Source organism: Vidua macroura, chromosome 4 (genome assembly GCF_024509145.1).
Source record: "Vidua macroura isolate BioBank_ID:100142 chromosome 4, ASM2450914v1, whole genome shotgun sequence".
In the NCBI taxonomy this organism is placed as follows: domain Eukaryota; kingdom Metazoa; phylum Chordata; class Aves; order Passeriformes; family Viduidae; genus Vidua; species Vidua macroura.
In genome coordinates, this window is record NC_071574.1 from 3117123 (window position 1) to 3136636 (window position 19514).

The 19514-nt window shown below is 47.8% G+C and overlaps 1 protein-coding gene across 3 annotated transcripts in view; it reads right to left on the reverse strand.

Annotated features, from left to right (window-relative positions):
• Positions 1–8127: 8127 nt before the first annotated feature.
• G3BP2 (G3BP stress granule assembly factor 2) overlaps positions 8128–19514 on the reverse strand; it is a 37269-nt gene continuing 25882 nt past the window's right edge. The window contains exons 7-12 of one of the 3 annotated variants that reach the window (XM_053974849.1): positions 18550–18730; positions 17488–17586; positions 13558–13660; positions 13169–13297; positions 12891–13009; positions 8128–9192 (exon numbers count right to left, since the gene is read on the reverse strand). In XM_053974849.1, coding sequence (XP_053830824.1) covers positions 9010–9192; positions 12891–13009; positions 13169–13297; positions 13558–13660; positions 17488–17586; positions 18550–18730 — 814 coding nt within the window. In that variant the 3' untranslated portion in view covers positions 8128–9009. Of the gene's footprint in view, positions 9193–9220; positions 12147–12890; positions 13010–13168; positions 13298–13557; positions 13661–17487; positions 17587–18549; positions 18731–19514 lie in introns of those variants that run through there. The other 2 variants (XM_053974848.1, XM_053974850.1) reach the window with 2 other exon arrangements.

Below are 19514 nucleotides of genomic sequence, written 5' to 3' on the forward strand. Positions count from 1 at the left end.
AAGGCATTAGCCCTGTTCATTTCAATTTGGGGGCTCGTCCGGGATAGCCACGCCCGAAGAGGACCCCCAGACAGCTGGACAGCTCAACCATCTGCTTCGAGGGACCCTCGGGAGTTGCTGGCTACCTTCGGACCCTAGGATCCGCGTGAGACGAGCAACGCAGAGGAGCATCGGATGGGTAAGAAAAACCGGGAGACGAGCGAATGAGTGAGTGAGTGAGACGGGGGCCGGCAGCTCGGACCCCCGAAGTGAGAGGGACCCGCTAGTACCGCGTTTCCGGACTCCTGCGAAGGGGCCGGCCGGGAACGGGGGGAAGCGAGTGGAATAGAGGAGCGACTGAGGCGTCTCCTTAGAAGTAAAGCAGGCCCTCCTCCGAGCGGGTGGAGGTGCCCTATGGGCAAAGTAAGTCCCTGGCAATCAGGGCAAGGGGAATATCCCCAGCAGGGCAGGTGGGATGTGGAGGTCCTAGAGGACATGTCCCCGGCGCCGGCAGGATGGGATAGGACGGCAGGTGGGATGTCCCTGGCAGGTAGGGCAGGGTGTCCTAGCAGGCAGGAGTGACATGTACCTGGCAGGTAGAGGGCATGTACCTGGCAGACAGAAAGCATGTCCCCGACAGGCAAAAGGCATGTCCCTGCCAGGCAGGACAGGAAAACAGGGCAGGTGGGATGTCCAAGCAGAAAGGAGCGTCATGTCCCCACCGGGTAGAGGGCATGTCCCCGCCAGGCAGGAGAGGATAACAGGGCATGTAGGGCGGGATGTCCTAGCAAGCAGGAGCAGCAAGTCCCGCCAGGCAGAGGGCATGTCCCCAGCAGGCAGGACAGGATAACAGGGCAGGTAGGATGTCCATGGCAGGCAAGGATGGAGGTACCCGTCAGAGCAGATAGGGGAATGGCCCTGGAAGGCAGGGCAGGATGTCCCCGTCAGAGCAGGCAATAACCCAAGTAAGGAGAAAGGCAGGAAGGCAAGGAAGCTAAGTCTAGTAGGAGAGTAAGGCAAGGGGGCTTGGCCGGAGTTCGAGTGTAAGGCTCGGCAGGACGTTCGACCTTACCTCGGCAGGGAGACCAAGCTTCCCAAGCCTAGTAGGGTCAGGCAAGGGGGCTTGGCCGGAGTTCGAGTGTAAGGCTCGGCAGGACGTTCGACCTTACCTCGGCAGGGAGACCAAGCTTCCCAAGCCTAGTAGGGTCAGGCAAGGGGGCTTGGCCGGAGTTCGAGTGTAAGGCTCGGCAGGACGTTCGACCTTACCTCGGCAGGGAGACCAAGCTTCCCAAGCCTAGTAGGGTCAGGCAAGGGGGCTTGGCCGGAGTTCGAGTGTAAGGCTCGGCAGGACGTTCGACCTTACCTCGGCAGGGAGACCAAGCTTCCCAAGCCTAGTAGGGTCAGGCAAGGGGGCTTGGCCGGAGTTCGAGTGTAAGGCTCGGCAGGACGTTCGACCTTACCTCGGCAGGGAGACCAAGCTTCCCAAGCCTAGTAGGGTCAGGCAAGGGGGCTTGGCCGGAGTTCGAGTGTAAGGCTCGGCAGGACGTTCGACCTTACCTCGGCAGGGAGACCAAGCTTCCCAAGCCTAGTAGGGTCAGGCAAGGGGGCTTGGCCGGAGTTCGAGTGTAAGGCTCGGCAGGACGTTCGACCTTACCTCGGCAGGGAGACCAAGCTTCCCAAGCCTAGTAGGGTCAGGCAAGGGGGCTTGGCCGGAGTTCGAGTGTAAGGCTCGGCAGGACGTTCGACCTTACCTCGGCAGGGAGACCAAGCTTCCCAAGCCTAGTAGGGTCAGGCAAGGGGGCTTGGCCGGAGTTCGAGTGTAAGGCTCGGCAGGACGTTCGACCTTACCTCGGCAGGGAGACCAAGCTTCCCAAGCCTAGTAAGAAGGTTAGGCAAAAGGCCAAGTAAGAGTTTGGGCAGGACTTAGCAGGGGTACAAGGCTAGAAAGTCCATCAAGGAGTTCAAAACTTAGGCCAAAGAGAAAAAGAACAGAAGACAATAGATAAGAGTATGACTAGTGATTGTCCTGGCCAAGAGACAATGTAAAGTGCCACGAGGGGAATTTAGTTAAAAGTGATTAAGTTTAGTCAAGTGATTCAAAATACGAAGTTGGGAGGGGTCAGATGCGCTTTAGCTGCCTGTCAGTATATTCCATTTTAGATAGAAGCACCATTTAAGGTATATATTTTTTTTTGTTTTTGAGGCCTGAAAATGGGAAGAGGTTATAGTAAAGGAGCAAATCCTTCCAAAGCAAAGAATTCCACCTAACAGCCCCTTGGGGCAACTGTTAGACTAATGGGATTCTCAGGAGACTATGAAGGGTTTAGACAAGAGTAAGACGATACATTACAGTATAGGAAGTATGGCCGAAGTTAGAATTACAGGGACAGTGGCCGTGATATGGAACCCAAGATCAGTGGATGTGTAATCAGTTAAACCAACACAAAAAAAAAAAAAAAAAAAAAAAAAAAAAAAAAAAAAAAAAAAAAAAAACACAAAAAAAAAAACACAACTGAGAGGGCCTTGATATAGAACAACTATCTCATGCAGCTTGCTGGCTGGAGAATTCTATAAATAATGAGACTGAGAATATGCAAGTTACAAAGAAATAGAGAGGAAGACAAAAGGGAATAGAGAGGGGGAGACTAGAAAAATAAAGGAATGAGACCCCCTCGATTGCCTGTCCCCGTCTGCTCCTGTTACTTCCCCAACAGTTTCCCCAGTTGGTCCTTCAGCCCCTCCTATTGAGTCCCTGATTCCTTTCCCCTGTTTTCCCACCTCTGTTTCATCGTCCCTTCCCTTAGTTTCCTCAGCCATCTCCCCAACTCCCTCTTCCTCTTCTCCAGATGGAGTTTCCTTGCCTCCTCCCACTTGGGAGCTGAGGCCACCTTTGCCCAGGGTTGGTTCACCACCTGGCATGCCCCCTGGCCTCCAGTGTCTCTCTCCACTACTATTTCCCTGCTTGGTGCCTTAGAAAAAGGGCCGTATTGTAGCACCCGATCCAAAGCACCAAGGGTGGAGGGGCTCTTTCCCCTTAGAGGGGTTCCTGTGGGTAGAGCAGCTGGGGGAGTTAGGTTTGTGGATGCACCTTTGGCAGTTTCCAAAGTCCGGGGATTTGGGAAAGAGCTAAGAAATTTAGTGGAAGACCCCGTTGGAATATCTAGCCAGTTGGACCAATTTCTAGGGCTGAGTATTTGTACCTGGGGAGACCTGAGCTATTCTAAGCATTCTGTTCTTTCTGAGAAAGGTCCAGATGATCTGAGCGGCAGGGGTGAAGATATGGGAAAGAGAGGGTGGATTGGGGCCCCCAGGGAACCAGGGGATGCCCTTGGTGGACCCCAACTGGAGTCCCAGCCAACAAGAAGGTAGGCAAAACATAAGAGACTATAGGTCCCTCATGATAAGAGGGATCAAAGAGTATCCCTAGAGGAAGCAACACGAAATTGGCCTTTGATGGTACTGAGGAAAAGGATGAGACCCCGGCAATTTGGCTTAACCAACTAAAACGAAAATTCCAGTTATATTCAAATATAGACCCAGATAGCCCAGAGGGCCAAGTCCTCTTAAAGGTCTAGTTTGTCACCAAATCCTGACCCGATATTAGACAAAAACTAGAAAAGATAGAGGACTGGCAAGAAAAGAACATGAATGAGTTGCTCAAAGAAGCCCTAAGAATGTATTTAAGTGGGAAAGATAAAAAAAAGCCAATAGCCTACCTCTCAAAACTACTAGACCCAGTAGCCAGAGGATGGCCAACTTGCCTGCAAGTAATCGCAGCAGCAGCAGCTATCCTGATAAAAGAAGCCCAAAAGTTGATCCTGCATGGGAAAATTAAAGTACAAACATTTACTAGTGATCGTGGATCACCTCACTCACTGGGTGGAGGCTTTCCCAACCAAAAAGGAAACTGCGCAGGAAGTTGCATGAATAATCTTAGAAAACATCATACCATGATATGGGCTAGTCAATAACATTGACTTAGCCCAAGGTACACATTTTGTCACTCAAACTTTACATCAAGTAACAAAAGTCCTGGGGGTAAGGTGGAGATTGCACACCCCATGGCATCCTTAAAGCTCTAGAAGAGTGGAAAGGATGAATAGAACTCTTAAAAATGTGTTAACTAAATTAATTGAAGAAACAAAGATGAATTGGCTCAGGTGTTTACTTCTCGCTCTCTTGTGCAGCAGAACCAGACCTCGGTCTGACATAGGGGTCTCTCCCTATGAAATAATGTTTGGACTCCCTTTTTTTTTAATCACCCCTTTCAGTACAGCAGATTATCTGGAAGGGGAGGCAGCAACTCAGAAATATTTAGAGGTCATAGGAAAATCCCTAGAAGGCCTCCGAAAGAAGGGGTATCTCTCCCAAACTTCCCCTCTGGACGCCAATGCCCACATCAGTCCTGGGAATTGGGTGTTGATAAAGTCCTGGTACACTACCACTCCATTAACCCCCAAATTCGAAGGACCTTTCCAGGTACTACTCACCACACACACTGCGGTACGGACCCAAGAAAAAGGCTGGACCCACGTCACCAGAGTTAAAGGACCAGTGCCACCCCCAGACGCCAGACCAGACCCAACAGTGTCACCCGCCTCCTCTTGTGCATGGACAATAATTAAGAAACCAGAGGACCTAAAATTAACTTTAAGGAAGACTTGCTAGAGACTGATATACAGTGAGGTGTTAAGAACTGTTTCTGAGTTAAAGTACCATAGAAAAGGTTTAAGTACTTGGTAATTGTTTAATAAGACTAAGTGTCCTTTAGCCAAAGGAGTTACAACTTGGTTCCTAAAGAACAATAGAATTACCCTCAGTCCTGAGTGAAAGTATACAAATGCCAAAAGAAGGTAGCCCTCAAAAGCCAAGGACTGTAAGTTGATGCGGGCTTAAGCCCGATCAAAGAAATAGAGGAGGGATTTGTTATGAATAGTTTCCAGGTATTTCCCAGAAACGTGGTCAGGGCTTTCCTAGTTCCCATGGCAACACTAAAAGACCGATATTGAAATGCTAATTAGCTAATTGCTCTGTTTGTTTTCTTTAAACTACCTGGGAACAACCGGCCCCCCACCCCTCCACGCTGCCACTCTGAGACTAACATGCAAATAGAAACCCCTTAGGATCATGGGAGTATTTTTAGGAGATAAAAATGAATATAAATCAAAAACTGAACACAATAGAGGAGTCTAGATAAATGCCCTAGCTGAGGAAGAGGGAAACACATCCCCTGACTGGCTTTTAACCATCGCCATCACCTAAGAGAGAACAGACTATATTAGGCTCTGAGAAGCAGGGAGATAGAGACAGAGAGCCCTGGTGCTGCCACCATGGAAGGAGCGGGGACAGCTGTTGTTCTGGACTTCAGCAACAGACTCTGCACACCACGCCTCCTCATCCTCGGGCCACCGGTGTGCCACAAGGAAAGGAGAAAGGACAGCTGCTGCTCGGGACTCCAGTGACCGACTCTGCACGCCGCCTTCCTTTCGGCTGCCTGGGAAAGCTACGACCGCGGGGGCGAGCTCTGCGTCGAGCCCCCTGCCCAGCTGATCTTTTTAATAAAGAGCTGAACATTAATAAAGGCATTAGCCCTGTTCATTTCACTAATGAGCTTCTGCCCGACCCCGCGCTCCCGTTCGTGTCCGTGCGCTGGCCGGGCCGCCCGCGGGACGCGGCAGCAGGAGAGCCCCGGGCTGCGCGTGTTCAACGTGAGGCGGCGCCGCTTTCCCGCGCGGCGCCTCGGCCCCGCCCGCGCCGCCCTCAGGGAGCCGAGCCGAGCCGAACCGAGCCGAACCGAGCCGAACCGAGCCGAGCTGCGGCGAACGCAGCGAGCGGCTCCGAGTTCAGCCGAACCGAGGAGAACCTCATGATCTGGGCTGAACAGGACTGAGCTCGACCGAACCCAGCCTCCTTGTGACTATTAATGAGCGCGTCTGATGATGGGCTTTTAGACCAAAGCATTTTCCCTGTTGAATTCCCTGCCTGTTTCCCTCTTCCCTTCCCTGTGCTGTCTCAGCCCGCTGAACTTCATAGCCCAAACCTGCCTTGGCTCCTCTTTACCCTCCAGTAAATCCAATCTTCCCTACTTCTCTCATGTCCCTCTCTTTGCTATATTCCTTAACTTAAACAAACCATCCCTAACCCGTAAGCTTCGTTTTCGGTTAGATTCGGCTCGGTTCGGCTGAACTCGGTGCCGGCCCCAGCGCGCACCCTGCCGGAGCCGAGCCGGTGCTGCGGTCCCGCAGCGGCGCTTCCCGGGTTCCAGCGGTGCCGGATCGCTCTGGCGCTCGCCGCACTGCTCAAACGCCGGGCACGGCCGCGCCTGCACCCCGCTGCAGGCGGCTCCTTGCTGCTCGCTGCCCGTGGCACCTGTGCCTGTGACGGGCCCGACACTGCGCGGGCAGAGTGAAACAGCCCCTGCCATCCCCCGTGTCCCTGTAGGGCCCTGCCCGCTCCCGGAATGGGACCCGTGTCACCCCACACTGGCAGCCAGGTTTGGTCCCTGATCATTCCCGGTGAGAAGCTATCCCGGCTCTTCCCCGTTCCCGAACGGCTGCTGCTGTCAGAGCTGCCCGGCGTGGAGAGGGGGTGGCCGAGTCGCATTTCACATGAGACCAGTTCCTCTCCGGAACTGCCCTCCGTGGGCCTGCAGCCCAGCAGCAACACATGGGTCTCACACACCATAGCCCCCCTGGGATGCTCATTTCTGCAGCATGGTTTATTACACAGGAACATGAACCCTGATCGATGCTTACTTCCAGTCTTTATTCTTTCCTGTAAGCAGTTCCATGGAGTCAGAGGCCTGCTGCAGCACAGAGGGACTGAGCCAGCTTTGCACAGACCACCCCTCCTCTGCCCCCAGCACAGCAATGCCTCTGTGCAGACTGCAGGAGCAGATCAGCAGAGGCAGACCTGCCAGGCAAAGTGCAAGTGCTCCTTCTCGGGCAAACATCAGCAGCTCTTGCTGCCCCTGTGATGCTCCTTGGACAGGCTTTAGCAGAGCTACCGTGCTCTGCACCTGCCCTGACAGGCTCGTGTTTCTTCTCTTTGCTGAGGAGGGGACCTGAGCCAGTGAGGGGACTTGGTCCTGATCATGCAAACAATGATCACCACTCTATCCCAGACAGACAACTCCTCACGTGTGCTCCAGCCGGAGCACACCCACTCCTTACCGGCTTCCGGCAGGGCACAGTGGCCAGGAGGTGACACAACAGGCAAATTTGTGTCCTTGCTGCCTCAGGACAAATGTGGTGACCACACGTTGCCCAGAGCAGCACTTGTGTAGCTGCACTTTGGAACTTGCTGGCTGTGAAGGCTGCAGGGCAATATGGGTTTCTGTGGGCAGGGAACTCCAGGTCCTTGGTGCCCCGTTGTACCAGTTTTGGTTTAACCACTGGACGTCACGTCTCAGGGCACTCAGGGACTCCAGAGTTAGGGACAGGCATGCAATGAAGCCTGCACCGCAACAAGGTGGCCAAGAGGAACATTGTGTCAGCAAGAGCTGCTCTCAGCTTTAATTCCTACACACAGACACTGCACTTCCCACTGTTCCCACCCTTCCGAGGCAACTGCAAGTGCTGCAGCACCATTAGCAAGATGTCTCCTTTCAGCTCAAGCCCAGGGAACACAAGGCAGAGCACAAACCAAAGGGACAATGACTTCCTAATCTGCTTTTCTTCCCCTTGCAAGAAGCCAAGCTTTACCCAGACATCAATGGCTTTTCCAAGGATTATCAGTCAGTGTGCTATCTTCTTCTACCATATCCAATAAAACACCGTTCCAAGCTGGATTTCTCCACATGACATGCAAAACCCCAGCAATCACTGTACTGCAAAGGCTTCTGTAAAAGCACTGGGCTTTGTAAAGGTACCGGAGCGTGGGCACTGCCAGGGGAACGGGCGAGGCCTCTGCAGCACCAAGCAGGTCTCTGCTTTGTGACATCCCTCAGCTATCCTGGCATTTCCTCTCACCTCCACTACAGACAATCACGTCAGCTCCGATGCTGATAGAAGGTGCTCTTGAACAATCTGAAATATGCGAGACTTTGTGGCACAAGTAAAACCAGGTCCTGGCTGACCCTGTGGCGTTTCACACACCATTATCTCCTGCCCTTCCCTGTTCTTTTAAAAGTTTTAAAGTTAGTTTAAAAGTTTTCTATGCCTTCTGATGTTTACATATTTCTACTGGAGTTCTCACACACTGTTCATGTAAATAATAGTTGTTTTGCATTCTTCTTTGTGGGAGGAGAGAATTTATGAACTGTTAGTTTGACCAGTGTGGTTGGAGAGGTGGCAATTTCATCCTCCAACTCACTGTCACTTTTGGAATTCTATATATTGCGAGGTCAGAAATAAAAGTTACTTCTTTTTGCTCTTTTGATCTTAAGTGTGAGTGCATGAGTTATTTCGTGTCGTAGTGCGACACTTCCCCTCAGCCCCAGGTAACATGAACCAGCACAATTTACCTCACAGCTCAAGGCACCAAGGTCTGAATGCTGCAGGCCCTCATCGGTGGCACAGGGCATCGTGTTTCTCTGGAGATCTCTGGAGATCAGCAGATCTTGTAGCTGTGGAGGATGCTCCTCTGAGGAATTTTTGGTGACTCTGGCTTTGGGACTTCTACAGGATCCATTTTTTTCATTCCAGTATTCCAGCTCACACAACTGGATTACTTTTCAGTCACTTCCTAACTGCCTTTTATCAGGAAATATTGACAGGCAATACATGCTGTCAATAAGATACAGCCAGCAGGAACTTCAGAGATTCCACAATTCGGCCACACCTTATCTATGAGCAGTGCAAGAATAACCCTTTTACCAAACTTTTTGGTAACTGCCAACAAACACAAGAAGTAAAAAACAGGAAATTGTGGGCAATTACTTCTGCACCATCAAAACTCAATGATACTTAAGTGGAGAGTAAGCAACTCTAGTCTGTTTTAAAGACAGCTCAGCTCACATTCCATCACAGCCAGATGCTGCAGCCTGGCAGGGTGTGGAGGGATCCCAGCTGGGACATGTCTGAGAGGAGCTCACATCCTCCCTGGGCCACACACACACACACACCCCCCAAGGTGAGAGAAGCCACCAAAGTGTAACACTTCAAAAGCCCATGGTACTGTGCTGCTGCAGCTTGCCACTGTCACCGGCCAGGTCAGCAACGATGTTCTTACAATCTTTTCTGTGAGCGAGGGGTGCCAGGGCTCTACAGCCACCTGCATGCAAGAGAATTAGGGACATGGATAAATGCTGCAGACATCAGTAGTTTATTGGCATGTTTAGTCAAAACACATTCAGAATGGAAACTTAAAAGTAAAAATACTTTCCACCTGCAACAATTAAACTAGAATCTACTAGCATATAATGCTTGACAAGTTACAGCAATAAAGATGGTAATCCACTGTCTCGAATACCTACTAAAGTCAAGATGGTCGGCCAAGTTTGTTGAAGTAGAACCGTAATGACAAAATACTCCCACCATTCACAAATCAGCGACTAACAGTAATGGTCAGTGAATCCCTTCCTTTGCTCTAAGAGGTACATTTACTATTAAGAGGGTCAAAGAACACGTAAGAGTCCACAGTACAGCAGGTGAGCTATCACCATGTAAACTTCTCTGGATGATGTTCCAAGGGTTCGTGTCACTTAAACAAGAAGCAAGCCAAAAAGCAGAATGGCTCAGGAGCTCTTTTTACTACTCCGTTTCTGTTGTCAATTATTTCCAGTGCCATTTGCCATACAAACGAATTAGGTGGCAGCAGAACACCACAGCACTACAGAAGGAAAAAAGAACCTCCAGGCTACACAAACCACACTGGTGGCAAACTGCTAACTGATGACAGCAATTTGTCCGAGGGCTTCAAACCTAAGGAGTGGAGTTGTGTGGCGAGCAGTTCAAGTACTACAGATTTCCAGGTAACAGCTGAAATGGCAAGACCTTCAACAAAAAAACTGAAATATGAAATTGCCAAATGCTAGAAATGTGTCCCAGAAAAAAGTGTATGAAAATAGTGCAAGACTTACCATGGAACACAGAAGACCTCAAGTCTGGGAGAGACCAGACAGATGCCACTTCCCCTTGCCTAGCGTATCAGAAAAGATGAGCAAAATCTTCCGCGTTACTCGAAACCAGCAAATGATTGCATAATCCAGAGCCAGACTGCCAGGATGCCCTCCCTGCTTTTGCTTGAAATTGCCCTTCTTTAACTTGAAGTCTTCCACGTTCAGAAGCAGCTGTCGGGGGTCACGCTTTTGCACGGACGCACGCGCAAACACCCCCTTTGCTCCCGAGCCCGGAGCCAGGGCTCGTCGCAAGGCCCGGCACCGCCTGTACTGCCTGCTGCAGCGGCAGTTTATGGGAATGTGCTCCGGGACATCATCCAGAAACACACCTCTCCACGGAGAACCCACCAGTCACACTGCAGAAGAGAATGCCTCCTTTCTATCCGTCAGGCCAGAGCCACATCAGTGTCAACATCAGCTGAGAGTTATGTGCAAAATGAGTACAAGTTTTTTTAAAAAGTGCAAGTGGAAAATGCAAGAACTTAAGAGCTGCTGTTTAGTTCTCTGAAAATTGCAGTATCCCCATTTGAAAAGCTCACCTTTACAAAGGATGCTTAGGTGTACCCATTACGAGCTGGCCAGAAGTGTCCACCATTCTGGACTAACTTCTGAAATTCAGGTCCAAGAGAGCTTAGAACTCCACTGTCTTTAACTCTGACACTGATTAAAGAAAAGAGACAACCTGGAGACTACTTGGATGCCTTCATCCTCCCTTCCCCCCACTGCAAAAAAAAACCAGGCAAACTTGTTAATTGAAGAGCAAGTGGATGATCATTTTAGCAACGTTTACTCATTGAAAGATACTGCAATTTTTTTAATACAATTTTCCGATTATTTAAATGCTTTGCAGCTGCTTGGCTTTGCAGCACAGTACTTCATACACCATACTGTACAAAATCACCAGCAAGACTGGAATGATGTATTCATAGAAGGCACCATCATGCTTATTACATTACCAGAGAACTCAAATACAGTCAAGACAAGTTTCACTGTACAACGCTTCTCGAAGGGGGAAGGGGAAGGAGGAGTGTGTTGAGCAGCCATCCCTGCACTGAAGAGGGGCAGATAGAAAAATCTGATGTGAGCTATCAAACTTGTTGCATACTCAGGGCTACGACTTGGAAACTCTGGGTTCTGGTTACAGCTAACTGGATTCCTTCTGGAACAAAGGTGTAGTCTTATTAAGGTTTGTGTGTGTACAGAGGTTGGTCACAGCAAGCAGAGCAGATGCCCGCATCGTTCCCCAAGCTATTCTGTCTGAGTAAGAGGATGAAGGTTTTCCCTCCGATGCCTCCTGCAGCTGTCAGTATAAATGAGTTCAGAGGACCCATTAGTGCATTTTGATGAGTGCGTAAACACGAGTTTGTTTGGAGCCGAGTGTTCTAAGAAGGAAAAAAAAAAAAAAAGCCAAGCTTCTCCAATTGCACAAATTGCACTATTTGTGTTTCCAACAGTAGTAGGCAGAAACTGTAACACTTACACAAAATGTGCAGCAGAGGGTTTTTGACTGAAAGGACCTGAATTCTACTGGGCATGTCCTTTAGTTCAACTTCTGTTGCAGATAGTTAACTGGTCTTTTCTTTTGTTTCTTTTCTCTTTATTTTTAGTCTTCAATTCTCCACGTATACATTTATAAATTAAGAGTGTGACTCCTGTCGTGAAACTGGGGAAAAATGTCCACCTCAATTTAAACTGGAAACCAAAGGATGTTTTCACATCAAAGAAATGATCAGAAGGGCTGTGTCACATTCCAAAGCTAAAAAAAAAATTAACAAGAATGCAAACACGATGGATAATGTACCACTGCCAAGACTGTCTGCCCACAGTGGAGATTTCAGCGACGCTGTCCAGTGAAACGGCCTTCCATCTGCCCGGTTCCTCGTCCAGAGCCAAGTTTTTGTGCCATGCCACCTCGTGGAGGAGGTCCTCTTCCGTCCCGGTCCCGCATCATGCCACCACCCACTATTCCTCGGGGCCCCCCCGGGCCTCTCTCATTGCGGCGGATATCCCTGCGCTCGTCGCCGCCGCCGCGCGTCTCTCGCTCACGAGCGGCTCTGGTTTTTTTCTCTTCCACGTTCAGGCGCACCTCCCCGCGGAACATTATGGGCTTATGGGGAAAAGCGGTCAAGGCACACGTTAGTCACCACGGCACAAAGCCCATTCCGTACGAGGCACGCGAAAACTCTGCACTGGCTCTGGGGCCCACGTGCCCAAGACAAACGTGACCTGTTAGGGGCTCCCTGCAGCATGCAACCTTAGCCCTGTGGAACACCATTTTTACATTCACTGGGGCAAGCAAGGAAGTAAAGTGTTTGTCTCAAGCAAAAGCAGCATTGCCTTTAGCCTCTTCACTGCCAGCTTTAGTCTTTTCACTTCAGGGTTGAAGTTCCTGAAGAATTGCTCTACTAGGTCTCACTCCCACATCACGGAAATGAAAACTGCTGCTTTCTCCCTTCCAGCTCCTCAAAGCAAAACTGCAAATAACCCTGCTTCCTCCTCTCGACCCCAGGGTGCAGAATTCAGAGATCCATGTGATGCTCTTTGAAAGGTTACCTGTTCCACTTTCAGCTAAAGGATCTCTAAAAATACGTTCTGAGCTCTGTGTGGAGCACTTGTATAGAGGTAAAAATCCCAAATTCCACATGGTGCAGTTTGAGGAACACTGGCAAAGCTTTTAAAGCTACACAGCACTCCTGACAGAATGGGTATGCTGAAGCTGTTTTTCTTTCAGCTGTTTTTTGAATGCCAGAGCCAATGGCAATGCAAACTAGGATGACCCACAATACATGTGGTTTAGGGCTTTTGGTCCATCCCTGGAACAGGATACTCGGTACCCAATGCCAATACTTACTTTTGCAACTAAAATTCGCTGGACCGGCTCAGAATCGTCAAATACCACGAAACCAAAATTAGGCAGTTTTCCTCCCACTCCCTTAGTATTTATGCGAAGTTCTACCACATTTCCAAAGCCTGGAGAAACACAAGGGAAAAGACACTTTATGAAAACCCACAGTGCCAGCTCTACCCTCTGCTCGTTCCAGACATCTGTAGGGTGTAAAAGCTTACCCAGTCCAAATCAGTGTTATTTGACTTTTTAACACAGTCCCTGCAGCTGGAATCACTACTTACTCATGAAGAACTCTTTCAGTTCACTCTCATCAATGTCGTGTGGCAAGTTCCCAACAAAGAGCTGGTGGCTGTCTGGATAGCGAATTATCCGACGATTATCCGACTCATTCTGCTCCATGTCTCCCCTTCCTACCATCAACACAAAGAGGAAGGCAGACCCACTGAGGTTAAAAGATGTGTGTAAATCTGCATGAACACATCTAGGGGCAGCAACAAGCATATTCACTCCAGCCAGCCTGGACTCCAAATCATACTCCCTCATTTCTAGTTGAAGGCAGCAGGCACAGGCAGTTCATGATCAGCCAAGCAGGACACAGGGACAGACAAGGCCTCAGCAGACACCTCTTATTAACCCGTCCCAAGCAGTCACACAAGCTCATCCACGTTACCTGGCCGAGGTCCTCGTGGTGGAAAACCCGGTCTTTCCCTGGGACGCTGCTCACGAACACGAGGAGGTTGAGACTGAGCTTCAGGTTTAGTTTCCACTCTTGGCTAAAAGAAGAGAACGTGCATTATTTAACACTGGCCTGGTAAAAAAAAAAAAAAACAAACCCCTAAACTCACCAAAACAAAAACCCTCACAACACAAGACATGGGTAAGTGGCATGCACAAAACAAACTCCAGAAGACAGACATCGGTGTCAATGTGTTTGGGAGTGGTTTTTTCACCTGTCTAAATTCCTCTGTACCAATCCAGGACTGCAGTGTTCATTTATCACTGTTAAAAGGTGCAAAGCAAACATCTCTCAATCAGAGCATCTCCCCAAAACTTGGCTAAGGTGAATTTTCTATGTTTGACCAGGCATTGAGACCCCAACATTCCATTATTCACAAATCCCTCAACCTGACTTAAATCATAGAGGGCATAAAGCTTCCTCAAGCCAAGCTCAAACTTCATGGATTAGGAGGCAGTCCCAGATGAACACAAAGAGATGGGCAAATCAAAGTTCTGTCCAAGTCCCTGAGGAATTATTTTCCTCCAGTGCAGAACAACTGTACGAAAACTGTCAAAAAGAGGAGAACAGAAGCCCTCAGAAGCGTAGTAAGTATTTCCTGAAATGAGTTTCTACAGACTACCTCTTATGACACGCTTCAACTTTCCTGATGTCAAGACCATGATGCTCAAAATATACCCTTCATATTCAGGTACTAGAACACCCATTCCAACTTTTTGCAAGCTAAAAATTTACTTCATGAGAAATAGACAGAACAATAAAAATGTTTCTGTGCAGACTGCTGGTCACTGAAGCAATTCCCAACATTTTAAAAATTCCATTTTCTGTACAACAGTTAAGCAGCTGCTGGTGTGCTGGGTTCTTATCTTAGAAAAACAAAATTATCCTTAGGAGCACAAAAATACACAAGTAGCCTGCAAGTAAGATTAAACACAAGGTGAACAGCTATAGGCCCAGACTGCTGGGGAGAAGTTGTTTATTTTAAACATCTCCCTTATTTTCCTTTAAGGACTCAGGACAACTGGTGGTTCCAGACACAGCACTTCCCAGGGGAAAAATGGATTTTACATGCAACATGCAAGTGTTACACACTGAATAAATGTCTCAGCCCTCTTATCACTTGTGCTCCATGCAGCTAGGCAATAGTCTGTCCCTATAACACTTCTAGGATCACTTCTTCAGATCCAAGAACAAGCTTGGAAAATCAGCCTTCCTGTTAAATCTTGTTCTGTTGTATTTCATGAGTCACTGGAGCTCTTCTGCCATCTTTCACTCACACATCTTGAGCACATTATAAATTACACCTCAAAGGCAAAACTTGATATACCTTCAGATCCCCATTTCTTAGATACTCATGGCTATCAGGCTTAAACTCTCTCCTTCTGTCAGCCCCAGCCAAGACCTGCTAAGTCACTGATGTCCTGCCATTAAATCCCAAGTAACAGTGACCTTGTACCTGCTTGTTTTGTGTGTCACTCATCTTCTCACCCAGCACACAAACAGCTGATCTCTCTGGTTGTTTTCTAAGGAATACCATCCTTTTTCATAGAAAAAAGCTGCCTCAGTGTCTCAAGAGGAAAGCCTTTGTACAGAACTCTGCTCCCCAAAACACTGCCACAGCTGGCAGCACCACAAGACTCCAGATCAGAGCTGCCATTTATAGCCCAAGCAGCAGCTCATTGCAACTCACGTCTTCCAGCATGTCCCAGCAAGCACAGAGTGGATGGAAGGACACTGAATAAGGAGTTCAAGAAACCCAGATTACCACAGGAACCAAGTATGCCACAAACCTCAGCCTGGCGGAGTTCTGATAACCATTAAGGAAAAGGTGGCACTGTCTCTCCTCTTCAGAAGCTCACATGGGGAGGAAAAGGGACTCACCCCAAAAGACAAGAATCAGGCCCTTGCCTACCCCTGCCCCTCTGCAGCCCTATGACAAGCAATGCAGTAATAAAAATGGGAGATAAAAGTACCTGAAAATGCTATAAGGAAAAGTCCCAGTTTACCAATGTAGCAGGTTGATTTCTAATCATCCACAAGAGCAAGAAATGCTGACCTGTTTTGCTCCACAGTTGTAAGGAAACAGGCCTGAACCAGTTTATATCCAGAACAGCATGTGTGCAGTCCTTTCAGGAGTTAACACTACAGGGGCTGTATTTTTAACTTGATGGGGGTGGGGGGGAACTGTAGTGGTGCAGAGAAAAGAGTGAGCAGGGCAGTTCAGTTATTTCTCTGTAACATCACTGACACCAGCTAGAACAGCATCTCAAAGGAGCGACCCACCCACCCACCTGGGCATCTTCTGTCCTTGTTCACATGCACAGTGTCTGGCACTAATGGATCCCTGAGAACAGGGAAAAGCTGCTACTGATTTGCAGCTCCTTCTTCAGGTGCCTTTTCTACCCAATTTCTACACACCGCATCTAAAATACTTTTAAGAAAAGGAGCTCAGAACTGACTAATTCTGGCTACAGAAGAGCTGAGAGTTGAAATTCCTGCCATGTCCTGCCATGTCAGTATTGTTCAGAAATTTCTACACACCATTATTTAAAACATAAAGTCAAAGCAAAAGAAACCAAAAGACCCAAAGCACAACAGGCAACAGAGGCAACACAGAGGAGTTTAAGGGGACATCTATAAGCTATCTCCTGCTCTCTTGGGCAGATCATTTGAAATTATTTTTGCAGCCAGATTATAACCATCCACCTTCTCTGTGGCAAATAAATTTAAACCAATTTTGGCTTTGCATAAGGTAAACCTATCCTGCACTAGAAAATCCACAGTTTTTACAGGTTAAATACCGCCTAAGTGTTCAAAGCCCTGTTTAAACTGATGAAGACAGACAGACTTCCCAACTCATTACGTAGCCTTTATCTGATGTCCATAATAGTCCCAGCAGACCAGAAGCAACACCACGTAAGGTGTTGGGGTTTGTTTGGTTAGTTTTCTTTCATTTTTCTCTTTTTCTTCCCTCTTTCTTTTTTAACATGCATTTGGCTGAAGGCTAGTCCTAGACAGACATCTCTCTGTTACCACAAAATTGAGAAGAAACCAGTGCAAGAACAACAGCTGCAGCAACCCAGCTATTCTACAGAAAATTGCAGCCTTTCCAGAAGGCAGGACAGGAGCAACTCAAGATACAGCGCTCCGGCACACCCTATCAATGCACGGGGGTAAGGGACACATTTTCTGGTTTGAGCACTTTTATACATATGGAGGAAGCTGAATTGAGAGTCTCAGAGTGTCTCACACCACCTTGGCATGAGCAGGACATGAACTGTCACCAGGTCAAACTTGCTCTCCTCTTTTCCCTCCTCACCCAGTCAACCTAGGAATGGGAAGATAGCATTGTCCAGGCAAGGAAATGTGAATCCTTCCATTCCTCACACAGTCATAAGTTGGTACAGGGTTCTCTGATAAGCTGATTATCCATGGATAATGAAATCCAGCATAGTCCTGTGGATGTTAGCCTTACAAGGCAATCTTGCACCTCAGAAATGGTGCACTCTCTTTTTACTGCAGGGCCACTTCCATCAATGCCCTTTTCAAACACACTTCAGAAAAGTAACATTCTATGGGGAAGTGGTGTTTCCCCTTTAAACCAAACCATATGCCATTAAGTTAGGTTAAAAACCCATGAGTGATTTCCTGTTTCCACAAGACCAGATTTTAACATTACCATCACCCAAAGTTACACCAGTTACACGTTCGTGCCTTTACTTGCAACAAGGAGGTGAGTGCATTAACACTTAAGACACAATTAATTTGTGCAATTTAAGTCAAACAAGTTGATCTGTTAATTTAAAAAACTGAAGCAGTTTGCAGAAGTAATGAGACAATCCAAGGTGTTCACAGATGGGTTACCTGTGAGACTGGTGCTTTAACATGGGGTGGAATTCCAGAGGAAGAAACAGTACCACTAGGAGGCAGGTTTTTACTGGTCACTGAAGCCCAAGAGAAAGCCTGCAGGAAATGCAACAAACCTAGGCTACTAATCACGGCAAACCACTGACATTCCTACAGGGAAACTCGTCTGCTAAAAATACACTTTTGGTTCATATCTGACTATTAAATAATGGTTGTGCAAGCATTACAATCGAGGTACAGAAGGGTTTGCAGTTCCAGCTGTCTGTGGATTCCAACAGCATGGAACAAGCGTGTACCGTGCCCACTACCGCTACTCGAGTGAGCCCAGTGCCCTCAGCATTCCCAGATAACTGCTTTCCATGATGTAACCAAACCTAGAACTGAAAACCCTGTAGTGTTAAGTGTCTTTTGCATGAAGAAAGGAAGCAGATGCCTGAAGTTACAATCAAAAATGGAGAAGAGAAAAAGGATTGGGAAAAAAATACGGGAGACACACTGGAGCTAGAAAATGATCTCGCTCCAGCTCTCCCTGGCTGCTCCCAGGACTTTGCAAGCCCGCAGGTGTAAGCACACCAGAGGACGCACCATGTGCACTCTGGTTTCTAAGATTAGGCATCCTGCCTCTAGGAGACACTCAATGCCCCCAGATTGGTTTTGAACCTCTGCTGCAGCAATTTTGCAAGTGTCAGTGTGTTCTATTTATTTTCAAGGAAAGAGCAGCGGTTCCCATTGTATGAGATTTTTGGCAGTGGTAGCTACACGTGTTTTCTTAACATGTTAACTGCACAGTTAAAAATGTCTACACATGCATATACCCACACACACACTTTACAAGAAGAGCTTAAAATCTACCATAGGTGATGAGCAGCACTTAAAAATAACATTTTTTTCCTTTTTTAGTGAAACTTCACATTTTTACAAGTTTAAAGGTCAAGCCTAGTTGTTCATACAGCATGACACTAAAGAGAGGTACCAGTTTAGCCACCCAAAAAGGCAAAGTTTAAAGGCCAATCCGGTTTCCATCTGCACTTAGTAGCACAGATGTGACTTGTAGCTAACCTTTGGTGGTTCTTGCGGCAGCGAAACAGGTTCTACAGGAGGTGGAGATGGAGATTTCTCTTCTAGCTCCTCAAGAGTCTTTTCTTCTACTTCAGCTTTCAGCTCCTCAGCTTTTGTTTCAGATTCCAATTCTGGCTCAGGTTCATGAGAAGATTCTTCCAGTGCCTCCTCTATCCCATTGCTACAATAGTCAAATGCATTTGATGAGCTTATCAATTGCTTTGCATTTTATCATATTTTGTAAGCTGTGCTATGGCAACAGCACTGCTATGAAAAAGATCTTGTGTCTCCATTTGCTACAACATGGCTTGTACGTATACAATACAGTGAGAAGTGAAGCTGTATTCCTGTGCTGGGTACAAAACCAGATTTTACTTCTGCTGAAGCAAAGACATGTTCCACAGTTCTCTGCAGAGAATCACACAGCCTTTTAACCCTGGAGAAGAGGTGCTCAACTCAAGAACTGCTGCTTCTAAAAGAACACGAACACAGTGAGGACTAATGGACAATTAAGCTACACACATAAACAAAGCCAATTCTGGAATGAAACCTACTGTTTCTTTACCAAAATGCTACATAGCTTCCTTACCAAAGCAGCTGTGAGTCCCATTTACAGAAAATCACATGCAATTTCTACTCTGCTCTGTGTGGTTGAAAGGTAGGGGATCTGAATATCTTCTCTCTTCAGCCACCCCAGAATCCTACCTTACCTCCAGTCACCTCTGTCTATACAGCTCCTGTTGCAGGTTGCCACACGCCCAAGCGACTCTATGACGAGCAATGCCTTTACAGCCTCTTTCCAAAAGACACAGTAAGCCCAAAACAAGACCTGACTTCATGCTCTCAGGCATCCAAAACATACTGCATTATCTTGAGCAAGTCCCTGCCAGAATTCCAAATTCCAGCAGATTCCACTTCTCCATCACATTTCTCATGAGAAGCATTAAGTGACTTGTGTTTAGTAT